The 25266-nt window shown below is 41.5% G+C and overlaps 5 protein-coding genes across 12 annotated transcripts; 2 read left to right on the plus strand and 3 right to left on the minus strand.

Moving 5' to 3' along the window:
• Positions 1-557: 557 nt before the first annotated feature.
• LOC113026652 (ubiquitin-associated protein 1-like) lies at positions 558-4981 on the plus strand. 2 transcript variants are annotated; one of them, XM_026175672.2, is made up of 6 exons: positions 558-705; positions 785-935; positions 1447-2094; positions 2192-2362; positions 3862-3963; positions 4049-4981. In XM_026175672.2, the coding sequence occupies exons 2-6, from the start codon at positions 813-815 to the stop codon at positions 4181-4183; spliced, it is 1179 nt and encodes a 392-aa protein (XP_026031457.1). In that variant the 5' UTR covers positions 558-705; positions 785-812; the 3' UTR covers positions 4184-4981. The 2 variants fall into 2 exon arrangements, with proteins under 2 accessions (XP_026031457.1, XP_080160019.1); XM_080303893.1 differs by lacking the exon at positions 785-935 and having other exon boundaries at positions 635-705.
• On the minus strand, positions 4462-11741 carry LOC113026632 (protein regulator of cytokinesis 1-like). Of its 3 annotated transcripts, none has more exons than XM_026175642.2 (14): positions 11561-11740; positions 10586-10718; positions 10374-10496; positions 10033-10266; positions 9786-9956; positions 9553-9702; positions 9293-9440; positions 9059-9195; positions 8874-8969; positions 7948-8094; positions 7721-7831; positions 6336-6443; positions 5839-5948; positions 4462-4915 (listed from the first exon to the last, which is right to left on the minus strand). In XM_026175642.2, the coding sequence occupies exons 1-14, from the start codon at positions 11569-11571 to the stop codon at positions 4882-4884; spliced, it is 1713 nt and encodes a 570-aa protein (XP_026031427.1). In that variant the 5' UTR covers positions 11572-11740; the 3' UTR covers positions 4462-4881. The 3 variants fall into 3 exon arrangements, with proteins under 3 accessions (XP_026031427.1, XP_026031426.1, XP_026031428.1); XM_026175641.2 differs by having other exon boundaries at positions 5772-5948; positions 11561-11738; XM_026175643.2 differs by lacking the exon at positions 5839-5948 and having other exon boundaries at positions 11561-11741.
• A 563-nt stretch (positions 11742-12304) lies between these two features.
• Positions 12305-15129, minus strand: spi1a (Spi-1 proto-oncogene a). 5 transcript variants are annotated; one of them, XM_026175696.2, is made up of 5 exons: positions 14971-15129; positions 14433-14556; positions 14185-14357; positions 12991-13156; positions 12305-12891 (listed from the first exon to the last, which is right to left on the minus strand). In XM_026175696.2, the coding sequence occupies exons 1-5, from the start codon at positions 14995-14997 to the stop codon at positions 12581-12583; spliced, it is 801 nt and encodes a 266-aa protein (XP_026031481.1). In that variant the 5' UTR covers positions 14998-15129; the 3' UTR covers positions 12305-12580. The 5 variants fall into 5 exon arrangements, with proteins under 5 accessions (XP_026031481.1, XP_026031482.1, XP_080160023.1 ...); XM_026175697.2 differs by having other exon boundaries at positions 14433-14526; positions 14971-15128; XM_080303897.1 differs by having other exon boundaries at positions 12991-13123; positions 14433-14526; positions 14884-15122.
• An 875-nt stretch (positions 15130-16004) lies between these two features.
• tmem276a (transmembrane protein 276a) lies at positions 16005-18685 on the plus strand. Its single transcript, XM_026175695.2, has 4 exons — positions 16005-16890; positions 17313-17426; positions 17525-17662; positions 17798-18685. Exons 1-4 carry the CDS (start codon positions 16488-16490, stop codon positions 18043-18045), a joined length of 903 nt encoding a protein of 300 aa, XP_026031480.1. The 5' UTR covers positions 16005-16487; the 3' UTR covers positions 18046-18685.
• A 4481-nt stretch (positions 18686-23166) lies between these two features.
• Positions 23167-24439, minus strand: fibina (fin bud initiation factor a). The gene has a single exon (XM_026175704.2). The coding sequence runs from the start codon at positions 24257-24259 to the stop codon at positions 23630-23632; it is 630 nt and encodes a 209-aa protein (XP_026031489.1). The 5' UTR covers positions 24260-24439; the 3' UTR covers positions 23167-23629.
• Positions 24440-25266: the final 827 nt, after the last annotated feature.

Raw genomic sequence — 25266 nt, forward strand, 5'->3', positions numbered from 1 at the left:
CCTAGTACACAGGAAAGTCACAAAGTGTCCGTACAAAGTCTTTAGTGTGGCCTTGAATACAGATGGAAAATGATACAATCTGCTGAAAGGGATAAAATAGTGAAGTTTTAATAATAATACTTATAAATGTTAGACAACTGTATTTGTTTTTCAAAATATAATATGTATAATATGTTTTGGTGTTACATGGTTTAATTTTGATATGTTTGTTTGATATATTTCTAATGGCTGTATGACTGTGGGATTAACCTCCTAGGACCTGGCGTCCACATATGTGGACATCACATTTTGGGTTATTTAGACCAACATACTCAATTTTGCTCTACAAGGGCCTGATATCCACTTACGAGGACATTATACTGCTACTGTTCTAAAATTTTAAATGAATATCTTCATTTGTGGCTCTTATTTTTCTAAAAACAAAAATAAGGTTAAAAAAAAGAAAATCTGGTAATTCTTTGTTTTTACATTCATCGGGCCCTAATATGCCCAAATATCAAAGAGAAATTAAAAATGCATGCCGTTTAAGAGTTCGGGTCTTAGGAGGTTAAAGCAGGCACCTGAGGTATTGGTAAACAAACTCAATGATGTCAGAGGCTTAGTGGCGAAGGGGTTTATCGCGTCTGCTGTCTGTGAGTCATTTACTCCAAACACTTGCCGATTGTTTCAGAGGACCGTGGACCTGGAAGAACATATCTGACCAAGGTAAAAATGTCAAAAGGTAAAACTTTCTTTTAAAACTTAAAGCTGAAGATACAGGAGATCTTCATGTCTTCTGATGCAGGTTGGTGATTTGAAACATTTTGGTGGTGATGAACATGCTGGAAGATGTCCCGTTTCAGACCGAGCTGGGTCCACTGGAGGAAGAAATGCAGCTGTTGCCTGCTCCGGACATTACTCTACCAGACTGCCGACAGATAATGAAGGAAACTGAGGTCAAACATTAAAAAAACATTTCAAAAAATTTCTCAATATAGAGCCTGTGTGTTCTTTCTTGTTCAGTATCTGCTTGCAATTTTACTTTCTCAGTTTAATTACTTTAAAATCCAGTGTTTGAGTTTTGGAGTTTAGCAAAGCTTTTTTTTTTTCTTCATTTTAATGCACTTCTGAAGTTACAGATTCTAATAAGAGTTTAAACAGTGCTGAAGACAATGTTCTCCTGAAACAATATGCACACTGTAATGAAGGATTAAGTTCAAATAAAAAAGCTAGATTGGGCTTTTACTGTGAAGTTGAAAATGGTTTTTATTGCACCTTATTAACATTACTGGTATAGGTCTTTTTCCCCTGGAAGAAAAGCACAGGTTGTATGATAAAATTTGTATATTTAGGGTCATGTCCACACTTGAATACTACACAGTTATTACGGTTTTTAGTAACCTCCACACCTGTAAATGTCAGCTGTGGAAAAGGCTAATGCTCCAAATCTTTATAATTTTTCTGCAGTACGGATTCAACCTGGAGAGATGGATTTTAACTGGCCAGCAGCCAGTCTGCCAGGCTCCATCCTGCCCACCTTACTGGTTGATGTTCAGCAGCCCTAAGGAGAGTCACAGAGTCACTCCCAGGAGCAGCGATCAGTGGGTCCCCAACCCTCGGCCCCGCAGCCACAGCTTGAACTCTGCAGACGCTCACTGGCTGCGCCATCGCACCGTCAAGTTCCTCGTATCTGACTCTGATGATGAAGATGGTTATCATGAGGACAATGAAATGTCCTCTACTGAAGATGCCCCTCACCTCATCAATTGCAGGGAGCGGCCCCGGAGCGCTTCACTCAAAGGCCCAATCTCCAGAGTCAAAGACATGCACTTTGTTGCTTCCCCTCACAACTGTAAGACTGGCTCAGCTCAGTGTTTCAGAGGTCACAGGGGCACGTCTTCTCCCCAAGAGTGCAGACAGCCTCTGCGTGTGCTCGAGCAGCACAGATCACAGCAAGCCAGCCCGCTCCCTCAGGGCCAGAGGAACATCAAGAAGAGGCAGCGCTCTTCAGGCAGGAAGTTCTCCCAAAACACACCACCCGCTGGACCTTCCCCACCGAGGCAGCAACAACGACCCTCCTCTGCAGGGCCTGTTTTAAAAAACCGCAGAAAGAAGGTTGGTTTTTCTGAGAGCGTCACATAACAATATAATACTTGAAGCAGGTAAAGCTGTTTTCTATTATTTGTGCCTGGTCTTCCCTTGTCATCATCAGGTTCTGACGAGCGGTGTGTCTCGGGGGGTTTTCTTCGACTGTGCAGCAGAGCTTTTGACAGCCCTCAGCCAGGAAGAGAGAGAGTTACTTGAAACAATCACTGAGAAAGGCTACCCTTTAAGAACAGCTATTCTGGCGCTGCAGAAGACAGGCTATAGGAGCCCTGAAAAGGTACGTAACACACTGGGGCTAGAACATGCCGTTTAATGATTGCATTTTTCTACGAAACTGTGAACTCTTAAGTCTGACTGAGTAAATTCTGACTCGAAATTAAAACTTTTAGGATAGAGCGGCACAGTGATACAGTAGTTAGCACCAAGAAGGTTCAAATCTACTAGCCAGCTGGAGCCTTTTGTGTTGAGTTTACATGTTCTCCTGCCTGTGTGGGTTCTCTGGCTTCTTTGCACAGTCCAAATACCTGCATGTTGGGTTAATATGTGAATCTAAATTGGCCATAGGTGTGAAAGTGAGCATGAATGGTATCTGTCTCTTTGTTAGCCCAGCATCACAGTTATGAGTGGTGGGATAAGATATATGCTATTGTATTTTAATTAAAGACACTGGGCATCAAGTCTGGCCTCAGGTGCTCTTACTACTGAAAGGCCCCAAGGTATATGTCGAGTCCCCAATATGCTTCAATCAATCATTCAGTCCAGGTTTGGAGGACTGTGTGTTTAAAATCTGGAGGCAGAAGGGTATAAGTTAGTTGGGAGACATCTATAGAGGGCTAGCTTGCCCCTTTCCAAAAATTACAGAAGACATTCAAGCTTTCCATTGAAAAACTGAAAGACGTGCGCAAACTTGAGACATGTATCCTTTTTAAAGATGAACAGAAGCCCAGCCACGCGGTCTTGGATGGTCTCCTGAAAATTAAGCTATTTTCCAAATGAGCTGTGTCTCAACTCTACAGCATCCAACCAAATGTAAATGATCCATCCTCAGTCATTCCAGGCAGATTGGCATGTAAAACTGGATTGGTAAACATTCACAGTATCTCTATAAATGCTCAGCACACCTCAATTCAAAGCTGTCCATACTTCTATCCAATTAGATTAAGTAAAATATTCAAAGGCACTTCACCTCTGTGTGTAAATTTTTGAACAGAGCAAGGAACCCTATCTAATGAGTTCAACAAGTTACAGTAACAGTTTATAGACGTTTTGGGGTAACTAATTTGAGTTTTTCCACCAAGGCATTAAATAGGGAACTCCTGGGGAACCAATCACCATGAAATTGGTGATCAAAATAAATCTTTATTCTATCCATTGTCCTGTGGATTAACAATATCACATTGTACTATGAATACTTATAACTCAAGTAATGCTTTTTCTGAGCCGCCACCAATGGCCTGTTTGTTTTGTATAAATGCGTTTTTTAAGTATTTAAAAACCAATACACACATACTTAAAAAAAAAAGAAAAAAAAAAAGTAATGGCATCAGAAGAGGTTAAAGAAAATACAGCAATCACAATTATCCCTCACCTAATTTGCAATACTTGGCAAACCAATGTTTTTCTAATGCATTACCGGTAAACATAAAACACATCTGTAAAGGAATAGTATGTAGGTCAAGCTATATCCTGTATTCACATTCCCAAACGTTAATGAATAGACTTCATAAAATTGTACACAGAAATGGATAAAATTCATGCTTTTTCTGCTATCGACAGGTGTTAAAATATCTGGTTACCTGTGATCGTCTGTGTCAGCTGGGTTATGACCAAGCACAGGTGGAAGAGGCTTTGGAGATGTTTCAGAACTGTGAAAGCAAGGTAAATCCAGTTTTTCCAAGTCAGCACCTGTCACACACTATTGTACCTTGACGTGAAGGAGCAAAACAATATCTTCTTTTTCCAGGCTGCTGAGTTCCTACGCCTGTTGGCTCAGTTTAACGAGATGGGCTTCCAGCAAAGCGCAATCAAAGAAGTGCTGCTTGTTAATGAAAATCACCGTGAGAGGGCTCTTGAGGAGCTCATGACACGCATGGCTTAAATAAGTCATCACATTTCCAGTGAAAAGAAGGGAAGGACTTTTACATCCACTCACTAGAAGAGCACTCGTGAGAGCTCAGTTCCTCCAGACCAGTCCCCTACCTATAGTTTTATAGAAAGAACAATACTTTACAATTACAATGATAACTCTGGCAAGGATTTACCTCTGGCTGAAATCAAATACTGCGTTTTGGCTTACACTCAGCTGAAGTAAAACCATGTTCAGCTGAAAAATTAGGGGCAGGAATGATGGGAAAATAATAGCCACAGAGAACAAACTGCTTTTAAAACGTTTATTTACAGGTTAAAGAAAAGAATAAAACCACCCTATGTTTGGTTTCTGATAAGCAAAATTAGCTGTCAATCCAGCTCGAAAAAGAAAATCATGGTGCCACTTTCCAATTTAGTAAAACAGTAGTGCCGTAGATAACAGATAATATTTAATCTAAGCCAAAATAGGATCAAATAAAAAGACATTGTAAAACTTTTAAAATGCCAGAGAAATGCAAAGAGCAGAGGAAACCCTGGAAAAAATTCTAATAAAGAGAAATGTTGACAAAATATTTACAGTTTTTTGTAAGAAGTTCCCTCTTGTTCATTGTGTCACCAAACTACCCCTGAGGTGGGCGACCCTCTGTGCCAGAGCAGCTCTGTTGAACCATCACTGATGACTGACAGTCGAGTTCAGCAGTCCTGACTTTACATTCGATTTAGAAGACTTCGTGAGGTCCCTCTGTAAGAAACAGTCCAAATTAATGTTTTCATATTTAAAAAAAAAAAAAGAAGAAAAAAAAAAACATCAAAGGTAAAATATTTGTGTATCAACATGGTTTTCTCACATGACAAATTAAGTAGATGTATTCACTTTGGAAACCTTTAACCTCATGATGACCAGATTTGAGTCATGTGGTGGAAAGTTTTAGCTGCAGCTCAGACAAATAAGTCATTGAAACTTTGGCATGACAGGATTTTTTTTTTTTTTTTGATTTATTAGTTATAGCACAGGGCCGTAGCCATTTCAATATTTTTTTCATAAGACCTAGTGTACTTTGACTTTTTAAATTTATACATTCATTGTAGACAGATTCTTTTGGCTGTCCCTTTATTAACAGGGGGTTGCCTCAGTGGATGAATCAGTAACTTTGATTGTATGCCGGCTGCCCCTTCTGACGCAATCCCCCTGCCCGCTCTCCCAGTGGATGTGTCAAACACTATATGTATACTTATATGTAAAAGGTGGTGGTTCGTGTAAATCTCAATACAAATAATCAACATTTTCTATATATTAATTACTGCTGACTGTATGACGAAATTTGGAATAAATGTATTCAAACATTAAAAGATGGCAGACAGCTTTGTTTCTTAAAGTCTTGTCATCATGTTATAAATGATTTTTGTAGCTTTTTCTTTGCATCACAACTGCATAATGTGGGAATTTCATCTGCATTATAAAATACATGTACACCCACATAGCAAGAAATTAAATAAGTTGTACATTTGGTGGTAAACTTAAACTGTAAGCCAAATGTTTAGTCTTACAATAATCTTTACCACTGAGTTGACTAAACAGATGTAAAAACCCCATTTACCGCAAATTCCGAATAGGAGCCAGCAATAGAGTTAAAGGTGAAGGTGTGATCTTGAGTATCCTGAGACCTTAGTGGTGTGCCACTTGGAGTGTTTCTATTAAGGTGGGAGATATTTTCCTTGTTTCGCTCTAGCGCACGGGGTGCCTTTCCATGTCCAGGGGTTCGCAGGCCAAGACCCTACAATGAGACCAACTAGAATGATGATGTGTTTTGGCAAGCCCTTTCATTTTAAAGACTATATAGGACATTATGACAGATGAGCACTTTCACCGTGTCCAATATCTTGACATACAAAATAATGCATTTGATATTATGTATATTTATCTTAGTTAACGACACTGGACTTGACTAGTTGGGTAGAATGATTATCAGTGTCAACGTCTGCATCATATTCAGAGCACACTAAACTCAAACGTTGACCAACATTGAGTCTAGATACAAACTAATGTAAGAGGTTTTACCGTTTCAATATGAAAATAATGATGATCAAACCTGTCTAAGATACTGAACAAGCCAATCTAATCCTGATGGTTTGACTGTCAAAAACAACATGAAGCACAATACCTTGCTAGCAGACAACGGTGGTTTCTGGGTGGACGACAGGCACATGGTCCCACTGAGGCCTGAACTCAGGAAGCTGGTTGGAGTGGAGAAAGTTGAGGTGCCATTGAGCTGAGTGGACAGGGCACACAGGCGTTTCAGTCAGTGCTCACGTTTGACATTAACACAGTTACAGAAAAACCACAGAAATATTTTTCTTCTTCAGCTCTCAGCGAAGGTGGTCGCACTTTTCTCCTCTCCTCCTCACCCTTATCTTCCCTACTTAGCCTATGTCCTTGTCTTGTGTGCATTACTTTCCCTGGAATAGCCTCACACTGTCGTTCTCTAAAACCTAAAAGAGAATTATGGATTTGATCAACTGGTCTCTGAATGCTATTGACACCCTTTTCTCAACGAGAAATCTGGGCTCGGGAGAGCCTGAGTGCCCTGGAGGGACTTTCCCTGCCGGATACACGATGGACGGGTGGCAGAACTGGAGGATCATGTGCCTGGCGGGACTGTCTATCGAGGACGCTGAAGATATCCATCTATTCGGAACCGTGATAACAGGGTTCATGCTGATCGGAGTTGGCTTAGCCCTGGTTTATTGGAGAAATAAGAGAGCGGAACCGGCTGTTCAAACCCCCCCCAAGGCTGCCCGCTGGAATCGAAATGGAACGAGGCGCAACCTCTCACAACGAACGTAATATGGTCAACACCTTGGAGACGCTTGCAGCTGCTGTGAAGGCTCAAACAACACCATTGAGCGTATGGGGGGAAACATCAGAGAGAGGCCTGCTCAAAATGAGACCCTTGAGTGACAGTTGGAAAACATCGCGGAACGGATCACTGCAGTTGTGAGGTCTCAGAATCAAAAGAATGATAACACCATGGAACAGAAGTTTGATACCATCATGGGGAGGCTCGCGACTCTCCAACGGGAGATTGAGAGACCAGCGTCGGAGTCTTAAAGAGCAGCCTGAAAATTCTCCTGGGCTGCTCGCATGGAAATTAACAAAATCAACATGAACATTGCGGATCCCCATCACGGCGCCAGCTGCAGGCCCAAGGCTGGAGCCGAACAATCACTCCCTGATAACGACTGTGTTACGGCTATTCTTCCCATCCCATGCAGAGGAGTTTTTTTGTTTCCTGTTCTCATGCTGTCCTACCATGGAAGCACAGCATGAGTAGGGGTCTCTTTTTTCCCCTCTTGTACTTTCCCCACTGTAGTGTACATTTCAATGTTTTTTTCTCTGATTCTACCAATCTCCGACCTGTATCCCCATGTAATGTTTGTGCTATATGTGTAAGGTCGGGGGGGTCCCATTTCACTGCAGGGCAACCTGCATGTGACGAATAAAGCTTTGATTGATTGAGAAAAACCACAGAAATATCTACCCATTTACCTTTTTCATTTTTCCAGGTGTTGGAGTCCCTCCTATCCGCCTTTTAGACGGGGTTTTCACCATCGTTCCATACAGCATTTCCTCTTGCATCTGCTTAGTTTTCTTCATTTGCTATTTTCCAAAGAACAATGCATTTAAAGAAAAAAAAAAAAAATGCACTGGCAAAACTACTGCTACAGGGAAGTGAAAGTCACGACAGAGTGTGTCACAGCAATAACCTCACATACCCTTTCAAGCTTCTCCTTCTCCTTTTCATTGTGGTGTTGATCCCACTGCTGCTGCACATAATCGAGGAATTTCTGTCCATTCACCAGAAAATCTTTGCCATGCTCCTGCTCCCAAACGTCGATTTGGGCTTTCAGACTCTTTTCCAACTGAAAACAAGCATAAGTTTTTATGTTGTCACAAAAAGGGGCCTTATTACACTTACTTCTCTTATATGTACACTTTAAAAAACAAACAGACACCACTGTGAAACAATACCAATACTTAATAATGAGGAGGGAGTCTAATGTGAGAAAAATCCCTGTGAGCCAAAACTCAAGGCTTCAAACTGCACTCAACTGGTTTTTTAAAGACCGTGTGGGCCTGAAGTAAGGTAGGAAAGATTACATCCAGTCATCACGGACATAATGTCAGAGTAATTTTGAGCATTTAATGATTTGCTCTGAACTGTTCTTTTTCCAGAGAAAATCCCAAAGCAGTTGAACTCACACGATATACAGTTGACCATAGATTGCAAGGCAGAAATGCAGGGCCACCCACCAGAGGCCCTTTGCTGCATGTGTCCCCTGACTAGGCTATCTAAATAAAGCCCATTTTGAACAGCAAAATGCGCATTTTTGGATTAGTAGAGCTCAGCCGATTCCCTTTTAACAGCTTCTGCACTGACAGTGGACTTTCAGATTACATCAATTTCTGAAATGCTTTTGATGAACAGACATATGCACCTGAACCAGAGAGTGACAGTCATTTAATATCCCCATCTGTTGGACAAAACCTGCAATACAGCAATGGAGTTTTTCTTCATCTCCTTTTATTTGCCAATTCATCCAATATGACATCTTTGAAATGTCTTCTAAGAGAATATCTTACAGGCTGGCATCTGCTTACAGTAATGCTATTTTTACTGAAGCAGCATAGAAATTCTCACCTTAGGCAAACTTTTCTGCAGGTCAGTTCTCTGCTTCTCTTCTTTCAGAAGGTTCCCACCCCTGTTGTTGAATCTTGAAGGGTCATTAGCCTTTTTCTAAAAGGGGAAGCATACAGCCACATGTCACCATGCCCAGAGATAAGCATTTTAAAAGCTTCCACAAAAAACTTAGAGACAGCACTCACGTCAAGCTCCAAGTACAACGTCCAGTTGTCCTGCCATTTAGTGACTCCCTCAAAGAGATCTTTGTGGTCCTCATAACACTTCTTCAAGGTCGTGATCTTAGCCTCATGTAGATTGAGGAGCTCTTCTGTGAAATCATCTGAGTAAAGAAAAGATGTACCAGAACAGTAACGCCCTCTGTGACCTTTGGTGCATATGTTTGAAATAAAGCAGTCGTTATTAAAACAGACATTCACCATCATGGAATGGAGCAAAAGCTTGTTGCTGTTCGGGGCTGTAGAAACATTTATTCCATAGGAGGGCGATCTCTGCTCGGATGGCCTCAATGACACTTTGCATGCTCTGCATTTTCAGCACCTCTAGACGCTGGACCTCAGCCTGGAGCTAGAAACACAGGATACACATTATCAGAACCTTTTACGAGGGCTTAGAGGATCTGGGTGGAAAGTAAACAGACACATTATTTAAAATTATAAATCAAAAGGTAGGTTTGTACCGCTTCCATGTTTCTTTTCTTTGTGTTGATCATATGCTCTGAGAAAATTTCCCTGTCCTCTTGGGGAATCTGAAGCCGTTCCCAGAGCTCCTGGATCTTAGTGCGGTAACCTGAACAAAGGAGCTCATTCTCAGCCTTGCGGTTTTGCAACTGGAAGAAGAAGAAATCACCCACGTTATTCTATGCAATACCATAGACGGATCATATTAGAAAAGGAAAGATCACAAACTCACTTGACCGAGGAGGAGTTTGAGAGCAGCAATGTTGTCATTCGACAGGCAAAATGCCTCTTCATCCTCACAAATCACATCAGTCTCAAAACTCGTCTCTGGCTGCTGCTCCAGATCATCCATGCATACAATGATCTCCTTTTTGATGCTCACAAATTCCTTGCGACGATGCTCCTGCAGTGACGAGACAGGTTACAAACCAAAAGCAAAAACTGTAATATTAAAGAAACAAACAGAAAATCAAAAACACCTTCTCTTTGGTGAGATCATCAACGTAGGCCCGATAGCTCTCTAGCTGTGTCAATGATGGAACAGAGTCCTGGTTGATGCAAAATGGGGTAGTGCACATAACATCACACAGCTCTCGGTCTTTGACAACGAGGCCTTTAAGCTCTTCCATTCTTTGCTTTTTGTGCTCCTTCATCACCTCCAGATGTGTGCGGCAGTTCTTCTCCATCTGCAACATGCTGCAGCCATCCTCCTCCTGCAAAGAAATCCAAAAGGTAAGGCCTAACACAGATCGTCTTGTTGGTTATAAAAAAACAAAAAAACAAAAAAAAACACTCAGACACACTTCTCAAATGTAAATACCTCAAAAGGGGCCATCTGAAGCTCACTATACAAAATACTGAGTTCCTTGCGACAAGACTCTATACTTTTGAGTACTCTCTTCTTGAGCTCCTCTTCTTCTGCAATCATGAGGTCCAGCAAACCCTGAAGGCAAGAAAAACCAAAGAGGCAATTGTATGATTAGTCCTACAAGGCCAAAAGGTACCATAATGTACACCAGTGTCAGAACTCACTTTAATGTGCTTGTGAACATCATTGGTTCTTTGTAGGCGCTGCTCTTCAGGAATCCCTATCTCTTCCCAAATATCCTGCAACCTGACCAGGGCTCTGTTCAGGTAGGCAACAGACTCAGCAGCGTGGACTTCACTGGAAGAGAACCAGATCCTCAAGTTTGTTAAGATACACTTTACCACAAAAGTTGAGCAATTCCTTTGTTGCAGCAGTTCAAAAATAAGCTAAATACAAAAAACAAACAAAAAACATAACAAAATGGCATAAAAAAGTAGAAAGGTATACATTTCAATGAAATAAAATACAACATGACAACGCAATACAAGTAAAATTTTAATTTCATGAAGTAAAAATAAAGTTCAAGAGCTCATCAAACGGAAAAACGTATCCGCTCACAGGTTCAGGGTAACCGAGTGTAAAGTGTGGTGGATACTGTAATAAAATAAGCTGGTGTACACAGAGGTTACGGGTGTGTATTCGGGGCTAACAATCAAATCAGACAGGTTTCACTGGGTTTTTCCTGACTCAAAGTGGCCCTCGGGGTGGGTGGGGGGCGGCCTGTACGTTAGCAGGACTTTGATATTTTAACTAGTGTTTCAATTACTCAAAATGTAAACAAAAAAGTATATTATTTTATACTACAGTAAGCCAGGGATTTTAAAACCAGACAGGAAACAGCTGTGTTAGCACCCGCAAAACCAGACGCAACAGCCCTTCCACCATCGACCGAGCAAACTAACATTTAAATAGTTGCAGACGGCGTAGCATATCCGTGGTATCCCTAATCCTGAACAATATGAGTGACCAAAAAAACCCAAATAGTAATGACAGCATAACCTAACGACTGCTCCGTCTCAATGTGTGAAACAGGCTGTGCGACCTTTCTCACAATTAACATTAAATGCTAAAGCTAATCAGCAAGTTTAGAACACAACTTACATAAACCGCTAAGAATTATATTTATATTCAGTACTAACCTCACTCTCATTTCGCCACCGCAGACAATTGAAATGTTTTAAAAAGAATCGTCCTGTTCCTGCAGACGGTCTTTTGACTCCTCAAATAAAAAAATCTAGGTTAAAGTCAGTGTAGTTGCCCGACTGCCCGTTCGTTTGTCGAGTGCATTTGAAATTTGGACCGAAACAATGCTTGGACTCTGATTGGCCGGTGAAATGACGTAAGCGGAAATAGCTGTGGAGCGGAACCAGAGAACTTGTAAAATAAAAGCTTATGCTGTACGTGCAACTTCTCCCACTTGTCCAAACGCGGGGCTGCAGCAGTCTTCAGCAAGAGGTAAATGGGGATACATTGCTTTAATGATTCATACAAAAGTGTTTGAAATGTCTGCAACAAACAAAATAAAACAAAACAAAGAAAAATAAAAGTCCTTCCTCTTAAATAGCCAGGTATAAGGACTATACTGACGAGTGAAGAAAAAGTTTTGTCCAAGGAAGGACGTTACATAGGTACAGACTAAATACACCTTTATAATTTACTCGCAGGTCATTTCGTAGCAACTATTGTACTTAATCTTTTGCACGAAGAGTGTTGTTGCGACATCTATTTAATTTAATATTCTAATGAGTTCTCTATCTTTCCAGAGAGGGACAGCTCTATTCTGCCTTTTTAACAAGGCTAGGAAGATTTTTATTTTAAGGAGTAAAACACATTTTTTGTTTGTTCAAAGACAGACCCAGTTCATTTGAATAATTTGACAAAAATAGCAGAGCATTATATTTATTTACAGCATTCAGAAAATTACAATATGCATTTTTAAAACATTTATTTGCAGCTGTCACTGATCTTTTACTCTTAGTTTTGTTCTTATTCACCCATAATTTGAGTTTAAAATTAAGCTGTTTATATAGACATTAGCAAATGTCACAGATTACAAATAAATAAGGAAGGAAACATGGTAGAAAAACAAACTGAAATTGTAAATCTACAGACAAAATTTGAGTAGTTTAGCATGATTAAAGACAGCGTTTGTTCCCTTGTCATTGAGGGTACTGACGTGAATATAAGTTTCTCAACACATTCTCACTGAACTGGTAGGTTAGCTTCTTCTTCACTTTTTTAATCTCTCCGGTTTTACCATAGTTTCTCAGAGCTCGAGCCATTTTCTGGTAGGTCATTTTTTTGCGGTTTCCTTTCTGAATACCCCAGTGGTTCGCCAGGGCTTCCTTGTGTTTGGTGGAGAACTGGAAGATGCCCTTGTCCTGGTCCACCCACCAGATACTCTCACTCATGTCGCCGTTTCTTAGCATGTCCAGGAGGAACTGGTACAGACGGATTTTCTTCTTGTTGTCTGGAGTGGAAAGTATAAGAATTGCTAAAGCAATTTTATTCAGTTTACAAGGTTTATGACTGAATGTAAGAAAAAAAAAAGAGGTTTGAAAATACCCACTAGTGTCTCTCCTGAAGGAAGAAGGGTTATGACCTTCATATTCATCCTCGCCCTCTGATACCTCAAGCGGTGGACTGATTCCTCTCTGGTCCTCCTCTGAGTAGTACTGTCCAGGTGAGGCCGAAGGCGGGTACTGGTAGCACAGGGGTGAGGTGTAATATGGGATCTTTAGGGGAAATTTAAAGCATGTTTATGCACAGAAGTGACAGACCGGGCAACATTTTTTGTTTTGCAGTTATTCATCACCTGACATTTTCATTTAAACTCAGTCATTGTGTTAAAAGAGGAAGTTGCCGTGCCAGAATTAGAATTCAGTGCTCAGCAGTACCCAACAGTGCAGATGACATTTCAGAGGAAATATCCCAGACTGTCCACATCATGTGCTGTATTTGTGTAGATAAAATCACATTATAATCTTCTAAATCCCCGATTCAGTTCACAGCAGCACAGTTTGTTTTCATTTCTTGGCAGCAGTTGAATGATTCTGAAAGTCAGGAGCACGTACAGTTTATATACACAGTTATGTGTGAAATGGCTAATCCATTTGTTGATTAATCTGTCAACTAAATATGTTCATTACAAGTGTGTAGTAGAAAAATACCAAATATTGTCTGGTCTTCTTGGCCTGTGATTCTGCTTGGAGTATAGAAAATTGTTATAGGCAATTTTCTGACATTATGTAGGCTTCATAGTGAACGTGACCCTTACATGAGGAACATTTTAATGTCAAATGAATCAGAGTAAAGTCAAATAATTTACTGTTACTTCAGACATGGCTGTGTTCAAGACAGTGAGAATAATTACCAAAGCTTTAGGGTTTTTTTGTTTTTTTTCTGAGTTTCTTTTAATGTTTGAGGTCTTTTTAAAGACTCCAGTAAATGTATTCTCCCTCAGGGAAGAAATAATGAGCAATCAGACTGATGTGAGTCACGCAGTGTAGTAACAGTTGAGTAAATGTTTTTTTCATCACTGCCTAACATCACTGCTACATGTTAATACCTCAATCACAGTAAAACAAATAAAAAAAAACAACCCGGCAGTACACTCAAAAGGATTTCTCTACTTTAGAATAGTAGCTTGGGCAGTGAGTGTATCCTAATAGAAGGGGGTTCGTTACTTGTCAGGCCACTTGTCAGTAATTCCAATCACATCAATGGAAACTGTGTTTTTTCAAGCTACCATACATGGACTTACTTGTGGTGATGCAGACAGAGGAACGAGTGGAGGATCAAGTTGGAGGTACAGTGACTCACTGCCATAGCGGTAGGGTGGTATCAGCTGTGGGGGAGACACGGCCTGAAGCTCCGTGAGGGGATTCTCAAAGTCTGACGCCTGGACCCGCTCAGATTGGAAGGTCCATCTACGTTCTGAAAAGTGACCGAGGTTTAAGCACATGGCCGTATGATGAGTCACCTTCTAACACTGAAATCCAGTCTACTAACCATCGCAAATCTCCCCCACGCCGGTGAGGTAAGGGTACAGCTCCACAGACGGTCGATAGTTCTCTGCCTCATTTGCAATAACCTCCTCTGAAGCCTTTTGGGGGGGAAATATGAGATGTTGTTTCTGAAAAATTAAAAGTTTGAGTCTCTTTGTCTTTCCAAAATGTTTTCAGATATGATTTTAGAAGAACATAAAACAGACAAAACAATCAAATCAGCTGAATAAAGCAGGAGTGCAGATTATATACTGGACTTTACCATATGTTAACGGTTAAAATGCAGTGAAATAAGTATATCCTGTTTAAACACAAACAAAAATCATCTTTGCAGACATTAATAACAAATAAAGTACCACCTCCAGTGTCTTAAAGCTCTACTTTGGTCACTAGAATAACCTTCAAAGGTAACTGAAAACTCAATCTAACAGAAACCCACATGGAAAACAAAATACCTTCACGATGTCGCAAACTGAAATCAAAGCCTTATCTCCTGGTGTATGACATATACATGGTAAAAAAATCAAAAGAGATCCACTTACAGATGATATAACATAGCCATCCATCATGTAAACAAGGCTTCATGAGCTTCTTGGTTCTTTAAGCTTGTGGTAATTTTTAACTTTTTCTTATTGCTTCACCGATAAATACGGAGTGTCGCCAGGCACTGACTGCAGCACGCAAATGGGAACTGAAAGTGAGAAATAAGCTGGAACATATACAGTCTGCATTCATATCCAGTTGCTAGGTTCATATGGTGAGTTAGTTCCTGATGGCCATACACCATGTTTACATGCATGCATTAAAAGTCTAAAGCCCAGTGTGCTTTTTTTGTGTGTTATAGCACACTCTGAGTGCAAAACATCTCCACATGTCTGTGAAAACATTCACACCCTTAAAGAAGACGCAGTGAGAGGAGAAGGTTATCACATATTAAATGACGAGCCCTTCCCTGCTTCAACTCTTCTCTCTCATCAGTTCAACTGATGTGATTAGAGAGACATTAACTCTAATCTTTGCACTCATTCCTAACATGATTAAACTTAAAGATAATGCAACACTTATTTCATTTAACACATCATAATTGAAGAGGAAAGCAGGCTTTATGAGATTCTAACTCTCAATTACAATGAGTATGGTTTATTCACACAGGAATTTTTTAATCGCTACTGCAGGCAGCAGTCGAAACCAAAAGTGAAGTTTGGACCAGCCTTGTTCCTCTTTTTGTTTGGCATTATGGTTTCAATTGAGGAAGTTCTGACCATGAGATGAAACCAGTGAAAAAAAGACGGAAAGAGCTGGACTCACTTTGTCCCTGTAACTTGTCTACGTTTTTATACATACAACACTGAGATTTTTATAACCACCTTCTGACTTTTTTTTCTGGCATGGAGGTGGATTTTTATGACTTCTTTTAAAATAATCGAATGAGTCAAACATTATTACGCTGTGCTTTGACATCTTTGCCTCTGTTTAATGGAAACTTACCAGAGGCAGTCTGCTGGCTGTGATGAAACTGTTTCCTGTGAGCACACCACAGGGAGAAAAGCAGGTTGTTTGTCTGCATTTTTGTGTTTCACGGAACACATCAGCTGAGGTGCCTTGAGACATGGTCTATTAAAAGACGGCAAAGGTTCCTTTATTTTGTTTAACCCCAGAAAATCGTGTTTATGACGACTGCAAACCGTGACCCACGGTGCGTAAAGTGCAGGTCTGGGGCTTCTCGTGCTTTCAAATATTTGCTCTGTCTCCATCTACTGGAAAGAAACGTTGAACTGGCCAGTATCTAGGCTAGACTGAGTTCAGAGGCATAGAGGAGACAACCAAAATAGCACATCGAGGCCCAAATCTATTTATCCTCCGCCCCCGAATATGGCTCTTTTAGGGGATGCTTGACAAATTAGAGAAATGAGGGCTTCGCCGATTGATCAGCATTTCCGATTTCCAAGTATTGCCAAATTTCCTCCCCACCTTAGACACTGACATCAGCAGCAGCCAGGAGCGGAGTCCCGCTGTCCCGTGGAAATATCACGGCACAGAGGCGAGATACGCATGGAACATGGCTGCTATGAGGACTTTAACCGTGGCAGGTCTGTTTTTGGCTTTTTGCGCTTTGGGACTGATCGCGGTGGCGATCAGCACCGACAACTGGTACGAGACTGACGCCAGGAGGCACCGGGAACGCTGCAAGAATTACTCAAACAAAAGAAACGACCCCGGCTACATTTACATCTCCAACAACAACCTTCCGCTTCGGATGCTGCCAAAGGAGAAAAACGTTGAAAGAAAGGGCTCCAGTGTCAGCGGCGAAATGCTGCTGCGGGCTAAGCGGCACTTCTTGCCTCCTGCCCCGGCAATGGAGTCTCTCTGCAGTCGGCATTTCAACTCCACCGTCACCGGACTGTGGAGGAAGTGCCACAGAGAAGGGTTTGACTTGGAGACGGAGGATTTGATCTTTAAAGGTTTGGTGTCGGGCTTCGTGTTTTTGTGCTGTAACGTGTTTGTTTCGGAAGCTTTGTGTCGAGTGACAGGCGCTGTCGGTAACAATACTTTGTGCACGAATGCGCTATCCAAGGTGCTGATGCTGCGCAAAGACCCTCGAGGCCTACGCAGTATCGCACGGAGTACAGTTACAATGCGATCGACGTGCTGTTTTTCTCTCTCGCCCCAGCACAAAAGGGCAGCCTGTAGTAACAGAAGCCTCGGGATGCGTACAATAAGCTACTCCACAGTGGTGTGGGTGGATGGGTGGGCGGTGGTGGAGTGGGGGCTGGGTGCGTATTTTTGGGAGGTGGGGGGTGGCAGGAGCGAGCCTTGTGATATCCTCTTCATCTCGTCTCAGTGCTAATGTGAGACATCCTTTTTGTGTTGTTTACATCCACAGGATTGGTTCCACGCTGCACACCAATAAAATACTACTACTCATCATCAGAGCTCCCCAGAAATCTGCCAATCAATCTGACGAAGACAATAAGGCAGGATGAGTGGCACGCGCTTCGTGAGTTACCTTTTTTTAATCTGATGAATTAATGTAGAAAAACTGAGCACGCCCCCTGACATACACGGTGTTTTCTGCTGTGCCTTTTTTTTTTGCAGATCTCCAGAGGATGACTGCCAGTTTCATAGGAATGGCCATATCCATCATCATGTTCGGCTGGATCATAGGCGCTCTGGGCTGCTGTCAAGACCACGATCTGATGCAGTATGTCGCCGGACTTCTCTTCCTCATGGGAGGTAAGAAGTTCTTTACATAAAAAGCACTGCCCCGACTCACCGCAGAGGGGCGGTGTGGTCTTTATTAACCGTGGCGCATCAAAACGGGGGGATCAAATCGGGTTGCTGACTTGTTTCATCCTCGCTCTCTGGCAGGGACGTGCTGCATAATCTCCCTTTGCACGTGTGTGGCCGGAATCAACTTTGAACTGTCCCGCTATCCGCGCTACATGTTTGGCATACCAGAGGACATCAGTCATGGTTACGGCTGGTCCATGTTTTGTGCGTGGGGTGGACTGGGCCTCACGTTGCTGGCTGGCTTCCTGTGCACACTCGCTCCCTCCCTCTACCCCCCACAGGCCAGTGCGGTGCACAAGCCCAGACAGGAGAACGGCTGTGTGTGACAGGCCGCGGGCATACCAAACAGACACCTGTCTCATCTGTGAAACAGTGACGAGCCCTGTTCCAGAGACAGCTTCACCCAGGGACTCAGAGAGAAGAGAAAGCCTTCACTTAGCCAGGCACAGAGAAAGCATGGGACACTTGCTCGCACTCACATGGGAAATGATAAAGAGGTGACATTTGACTGAAGACGGTTTCAGTTCCTCTGGTGCTTTTTGATTTTTTTCTTCTGTCCCTCTTTATGAATAAACTGTTGAGTGTCATTGCTTGCTCTTCAAGAGGAGAATATAACAATTTCTTCTTGTAAAATCTGCTAGTTTGAGAAGAAAAACAGAATAAAAAAGAGAAAAAGATGCACTGGCAGGAGGTCAATAGCACAACTTTCAAATGGGAACTGAAGATCAAACCATGGACTTGTAATTCACATTTCAAAGGGCAACTGTGTATCATTATGTACCCATTCAAAACAAGATATGTACATGTACTTTATGAATTGTATGTATGCAGATGCATTTGTGTTTATTCAAGGAAAAAAAATAATGAGCATTAGACCAAACTGTGTTTGAGGGAAGTGTTTTGTTGTTCTTGAGGTCTTACCCCTGTCGGAATATTTTTGAAAAATAAAAGAGCCATGCAAAAGTATTTTTTTCCCTCCCCCCTCATGTAATGCACTGAACAGACATCATATAAAAAGAAACAAAAGCAAAAAAAACCTTTGTGGTTGTCTTATGTCTTAACATGTGTTCACTGTTATGCCAGCAGGCAGAAGAGGCCTGCTAACCGAGTCAAGGCGTTTACAGCATTGTTTTAAAACTGCAGCTGAATTTATTTCTCTTGGTGTTGGAGCTGCTTGCAGGCCACCGTTTTATGCAACCACTTCTAAATGCTTAAATGTGCAAATGTCAGTGGCCAAAATGTGCGTCAGTGACCAAAACTGAGTGACAAAACTGACAGAAATAAATCAGTCCAAATTTAATAGAACATGAAAGTGAAGTAATTTTTTTTCCGCCTGCACGCTTCAGTGGAAATTCAATCTATGTTTATAAACAGCAGGGCCACATAAAATGAGGAATGTCCGGATAACTTCATCCAAAGCTCTCGGATCACAACATGCTGACAATTCACAGATTAACACACTGATGTTGCTGATAATTTTTCAAGGTGGTTTTTTTTTCATGCGTACTAGTTTTAAGAAAAAAATTAATCGTTCTGACAGCTAATTCAAATATTGGCTTCACTCATTTCCTGAACTTTTGCTGCTCATCGGTGCTATTCTGTTGCTCAGATTGTGGCAATCTTCATCTGCAGTCTTCAAATAAATCCCTGTTGTTGATTAGGCACAGTGTTTGTTTACTTAAGTCACTGGAGATTTAAGTAAACAGACACTCTCCATCATAAATGAACAAAATATATTCAGTGATAAAATCATTTGCCAGAGGATGCACAGACTCTCTTAGTGGACCGTTAATTCATTGCAAAGAGCTCCTTTTTATTCCGTTAACAGCCCCTGGAAACATGAAAACATTTTTCATGTAAACAAACAGTAGTCCTCTGTTGTAAATGTATCTAACTGTTCAAACGAATTGTGAAGACTGGTTTGTTTTGCAGTGTTACAGTGTCTGGTATCAATGATACAAAGGACTGTGTGGTTAATGAGGAGGAATCATACATGTCCTACATGTGCCCACATCATTAAAAAGTCATCCGGTGCTGTAGGTGGTCTAATTATGCTACATACCCATGGCTTGTTGGCCAAAGTGCATTCAATTGCTTGAACTTTAAGTATGCTTTGCATTAAAAACCCCAACCCCAACAGTGACTAATACCATGTCAGATAAGTGGAGTAAAAAGCGTGTATGCTTTTCTCTATATAAGGTCAAATGGGACTCTGTGGAGTCTTGTGAAAAGAAAAGCTAAATGCAGCCCATGATTCAGTAGCTTGTAGCCAACTTTTCTTTACAGCGTGGCTTCAGTTCACTGAGGGACTCATTTATGCACAGCTCTCTTAAGGTCCTATCACAGCATTTCAAACAGGTCTGGACTTTGGGCCATTGCAACATCTTTGTTCAGCCATTCTGTTGAAGATTTGCTGCTGCGTTTGGGACCATCGACCTGTTACATAATGCAGTTTTACACCAAGCTTTAACTGTCAGACAGATGGCTTCACATTTGACTATACAGAAGAGTTCATTGTCGACTCATGACTGCAAAACAAGCCTAAATCATCACTTTTCCACCACCGTGCTTGACAGTTAGTATTAAGTGTTCGCTCCAGGATGAGTGCTGTGTATTATGGCCAAGCATCTCCACTTTGGTCCTGTCTGTCCAAAGGAAATTGTTCCAGAAGCCTTTTGTTTTGTTCAGATGCAGTTTTGCAATCCAAAGCTGTGCCGTCATGTTTTTTTCAGAGAGAAGAGGCTTTCTCCTGGCAACCATTCCAAACAAACCACATTTGTTTTCCTGATTGTGATATTCATGAACTTTTACATTTAACATGCTAACTGAGGCCTGCAGAGTCTGAGATGTACCTCTTGTTTTGTTTTTGGCAGTTTCTCCGAGCATTGCACAGTCTGAGCTTGAAGTGTCTTGAAAGCTTTCCACGTGTGAATAATCTTCCTCACTGCACAATGATGAACTTCAAATTGTTTGGAAATGGCCTCATAACTCATCTCAAATTGATGGGCAGGAACAGTTCTTGGTATTCCATTAACACCCACCTGAATGCTGCAGACATCAAACTGCCAAAACATCTGGTTTTACAAGGGTGCTCACACATACAGATGATTAATTAATCAAGTGTAATCAAGTAATTAGTAGCACCTCACTGTGCCTTACTCTTTGAATTTCAGTGGAAGCAGTAAGAGTGTACTTAGTTTTCCATAGGCCTGGATGCTGAAAGTAGCAAGGACTATTTACTAAAGTACAGTTTGAAGGCCATTGTACTTAAATGTTGGTATTTTATTCTAAAATATATTTTTGAAAAAAATATTGTACTTTCCATTTCTCATCAATTAAGTAATGACTTTACAAATATAAAAAAATAAGACAGACTGATATACATAAATAGTTATAGTTGATCACCAGCTACTATAGAGTAAGGAATCAACTTTTCCACTTACAGCAAAGTAATGCTTTTTCATTGCAATTAAGCAGTGAAAGAGGTCATCCGTCCCTTCCGAATGGGCTATTCTGCATTTTGTTTTCTTTAACAATACTTCCTATACTAAAATTAATTTTAAATGTAGGATTTTTGCTTACATCCCTGCATACCACACTGGTATAAGTGTTTCTTTTTTACTGAAGTTAAAGCTCTCACTTCTTTTCGTCTTTGACTTAGTTATGTTGTCTTGTTACATCAGCAACATTTGTTAAGGATAAAATTAATTCTGCTCCTGAGTATGTGAAAGGGGGGGGGGGGGGGGTTGGCCTTCAACACAGCAATCTGAAAAAAAGTCTTATCTCAAGGTTCACTTTCCTGCTCTTTCAAGAGCTTTCATGGTCTTTAGCAGAAGGCAGACTTTGCTCAGTGGGAAATTTCTCTGTTGTCATGGAGCTGGTCCACTGAGATGTGTTAAAAAACTTGAGAAGTTAAACAGTATCTCTATTTTTATTGAACAAGAGCTCCTTAAAAGAGCGTCAGATGCAGTTGAATCATATTAAAACGATCAGTCGTTTCATTGCAGTAATAATAACGGTAAGACTAGTAGCAGATGGAGCACTTAACAAATCTCTCCTTTCTAACAATAGCACCCCAGAGGCCTGTCATTTTCGGGTCAGAGTAGTTTCAGGTCGACTGTGGTCTGCATTCTTGACCTTTCTTTCTTTTTCTTAAGGAGAATAAATTCTTCAACAGCATGCTTAACGCTCGGGCAGTCGTGCCTCTAAGCAGCGTGGATCTGAATCTAATCTTGCGGGAAAAAAATATTTTCCTATAGGTGGATTTATATCAGAGCCAAAAAAGACAAATTAACTATGATGGGCAGGTTGCTTATGAGAGGTTTTGCGAATAGCTCCACTTTTACTAACACAGTGGAAATTTTGTCCAAATATTTTAATCAAATCTTGGAGCCCTGTACTGTGCCCCTGGAAATTAAGAGCTGTATAGACATATAGGGTTTCTCAGGAGCTCCTGCAGCTCTGGGTTTTTGCTGTGCTGGTCTGCACTGTGCTAAGAAAGAAAGAGCTGTTTTTTTAAAAAGGGGTCCCTCAGGGGAAGCTGGACTGTGAGGAAAACCAGACAGAGGAAATCACACCCAGTTGCGCCCATTGCAGCCCATCTGGCTCACTCACATCTGCATAGACATCATCTCTGTTAACAAAAAAAAGTAAGAAAGAAAAAAAGTGGGCATGCTTGTAGCTGTTACTTTGTGGTTGTTGCAGACGTTGGCTGGAATAAGAACATTTTACGGTAGTCAGAGAAAGAAAATACAGAGATTACCACCAAAGGCATTTGTGATATTAAATCCAAGGCACTTCAAATGAAGACTGCCTAACAGATGTGTTTATGTGTGACCCTGTTAGCCAGGGTTAATGCTTATTTTGGAAATTCAAAACAATTTTCCATCCATAAACAGTGTCTCTGAAATAAACTCAAGAGCAAAACAGGGCTTTTTTTATAGGCATATAAACAACTTGCCAGTTAAAAGCCTATTTTTAGTAAAAATGACATAATCCAAAACAGCTCAGAGTTTAAACACAGTAACATCTCATGTCAACCTCGAACTGCGTGGATTATGACAGACAAAAGACTAGATAATGATGACAGTGACGGCCTTTGAAGAAGCATATTTCATACTCGAGCAGATTACTTCCAGATGGAAGTGGGAGGCAGTGACAGACTTCAGACGCCAATTAACCACGGCCACTTGAAGGGACAGTCGAGCCTGCCACTTGTAGTGCCAACAGCAAACACGGTGATGTCAAGACATGAGGGAGGAGGAGGGTCACATGAAAGTGATGAAAGTGAAAAAAATTACAATTTCAAAGATTTCGAGTTCTTATTGCACATCGCAAATTTTAAAGGATGGGAGACGTCTCACATTGAAAAAGAAAATACCTGAAAGTCCTGATGTGGTGAGAAGAATGAAGAACATTTTGTCTTGCTTGAAAGAAAGGGAGAAATATCAGATATTTAATATTTATTTGATCAGTTATGACAACCTAACAGCGTGAACAGCATAGTTAAAATCATACAGAGTTACATATTTTACTGACAATAAATCCATGTTGGGGGAGGGGGGGGGGGGTTGTTTTCACACTCTCTCTTCTGGATAAGATTTCTCCTCTGGGGTGGCACTGAGGGTTCCTTGCAGACATAACTTATGTCCACATTTCTTTGTTCCCTCCTGATTCAGAGGAATGTGCTAATATTTCTGTTAGAGCTCCTTCAGTGACACAGCTCCAAGGAATGGGAACAACCAAAGGTCAGAGAAGTTCAAATGCTTAAGAAGGATATTCATAAGCCACAATAAACTTTCCAGTTGGTTAATGAACTGGAGCGTCCTCGCTCTTTCTTTTTCCTCAGTCTCTCGCTCTCTCTTTCATACACACATACACAAACACACACTTAAAGCTCCCACAGCCCCACTAAGAACCAGCATTAAGATACTCAGTCTTTAGGCGGCTCAGCCTGGTACCGTGACTGCGAATGATGAGAGACAGCAGCTCATGTTTATCTTTCAGGCCCAGCGAGATGTCGGTGGTTTCCTTCAGTGCGTCCCTAACGTCACCCACTTGCTTCACCACATGCCCGTTCAGCTGTTGCTCTTCCCTTAGCTCAGTCTCTTGACTTTGTTTAAACTTCACCTCCAGCTCCACCAGGGACTTGTCCACGTTTGAAAAAGCCTCGCCGATCTGGGAGATCTCCCGCCGGAGGAACTTTCCGTAGCTGTCCTCTCCGTCCAGATCCTGGGCCACAGTCCGGCCGATGCCCTCGAGCAGGCGCGCCGAGTCCTCCGCCTGCAGCTTCGTGAGGACGAAGTCCTCCCTCACTACAGAGTCACTGTCCTCTAAGGCCGCGCATGGATACACGTCTGAAAATTTAAACAGCATCTGGCACTTCTCGGGATCTTCTGTCTCCTCGTAATCTCCATCCGGGACGAAGAAGTGATGGAAAGTGCCATTGGAGATCTCGGGCTGCAGGGGCCCAGTGTAGACTGCCGAGCAAATTGGCAGAGATGTGACGATGATGAGCAGCAGTGGGACGGGATCCATCATGCACCTCCTCTCTCTCTCCAGCGAACAGCATCTGGACTGGCAGCCGGATTCAGCGCGCAGTTTTCATCCCGACTCATATTACACAGTCCCCCGTCACCTAAAAGGCGCAGACTGCCTGTTTTAAGGCAGAAGGGCCCCTCTGCGGTGGCTCCAGGGTCAGGCAAAGCGCGCAGCACCAGTGCAGAGTCATGCGGCTGATCTTTGAGCGTCTGTGTTTCCGACCGCAGAATTTTAAGGCATGGTTCACAGCAGAAAAATATCTTTGGGTTCTGTCAGTCATATCTAGAATAAGTGGTTTTTCTACAGCGTGTTTTGTGCATTATGCTCTATGATTTACAAATATAACCTCGTATTTAACAGTTATTTGCAATCGATCATGTATCAGCAGTCTGGTTTGCATTTTCATCCCCCCCCCCCCCCCCCCCCCCTTTTGTTACAATCAGAAACCTTGCTAGACACTTTTCTGGGCATATTTGCACTTTTAGGTAGAACATTTGCACACTGAGAAGCATAAACTTACACACGAGAACCATTAACCATTTATTGATTTGATATTGATCCTTTTAATGCTCTTCTCTCAGGCCCTTGAGCCGCTACTAAGTGCATAGTGAACAGACGCTTTAAGATAAAGAGACAGCATTGGCCATAAATGTAAGTGATTGTCATATGATTAGAAAAGGGTGCAGGTAAGTGTATTTATGCAGCTCTTGTGAAGAGCAGTGCTTATTTCAATACAAGTGCATTCCCACTGTTTGCTTTTTGTCCTTTGTGGGGCGTTTTGTGGGCCTGAACATGATTTAAAGGGTCCAGGAAACAACAAGAGCAAGATTTTTGTGGGGAAAGTTGCATGTGATGTTTAGGTGTTTAGCTGGTTTTTACACGGATATAATACAGACACAGTTTTTTGTGGCAGCTGTTGGTAATAAGCCATAACATGCAAAATTGTTACATGTCTTAATTGCCTTTTTGGAAGCATGGAAACATCCATGGCATATAATAAGCAAAGC

Source organism: Astatotilapia calliptera, chromosome 7 (genome assembly GCF_964374335.1).
Source record: "Astatotilapia calliptera chromosome 7, fAstCal68.1, whole genome shotgun sequence".
Lineage (NCBI taxonomy): Eukaryota > Metazoa > Chordata > Actinopteri > Cichliformes > Cichlidae > Astatotilapia > Astatotilapia calliptera.

Coding starts and splice junctions, on each gene's coding strand:
- LOC113026652 (XM_026175672.2), top strand. CDS start 813: ATGAACATGCTGGAAGATGTCCCGTTTCAGACCGAGCTGGGTCCACTG. Junction 936..1,446: donor AGATAATGAAGGAAACTGAG/GTCAAACATTAA, acceptor ATTTTTCTGCAG/TACGGATTCAACCTGGAGAG. Junction 2,363..3,861: donor GCTATAGGAGCCCTGAAAAG/GTACGTAACACA, acceptor TGCTATCGACAG/GTGTTAAAATATCTGGTTAC.
- LOC113026632 (XM_026175641.2), bottom strand. Junction 8,095..8,873: donor TGCAGAAAAGTTTGCCTAAG/GTGAGAATTTCT, acceptor GCTTGTTTTCAG/TTGGAAAAGAGTCTGAAAGC. Junction 7,832..7,947: donor AGAAGGAGAAGCTTGAAAGG/GTATGTGAGGTT, acceptor TTTGGAAAATAG/CAAATGAAGAAAACTAAGCA.
- spi1a (XM_080303896.1), bottom strand. CDS start 14,997: ATGATGGATGGCTATGTTATATCATCTGTAAGTGGATCTCTTTTGATT. Junction 14,527..14,883: donor CAGTTTGCGACATCGTGAAG/GTATTTTGTTTT, acceptor CCCCCCCAAAAG/GCTTCAGAGGAGGTTATTGC. Junction 14,358..14,432: donor CGTGGGGGAGATTTGCGATG/GTTAGTAGACTG, acceptor GTCACTTTTCAG/AACGTAGATGGACCTTCCAA.
- tmem276a (XM_026175695.2), top strand. CDS start 16,488: ATGGCTGCTATGAGGACTTTAACCGTGGCAGGTCTGTTTTTGGCTTTT. Junction 17,427..17,524: donor GGATGAGTGGCACGCGCTTC/GTGAGTTACCTT, acceptor TTTTTTTTGCAG/ATCTCCAGAGGATGACTGCC. Junction 17,663..17,797: donor ACTTCTCTTCCTCATGGGAG/GTAAGAAGTTCT, acceptor GCTCTCTGGCAG/GGACGTGCTGCATAATCTCC.
- fibina (XM_026175704.2), bottom strand. CDS start 24,259: ATGATGGATCCCGTCCCACTGCTGCTCATCATCGTCACATCTCTGCCA.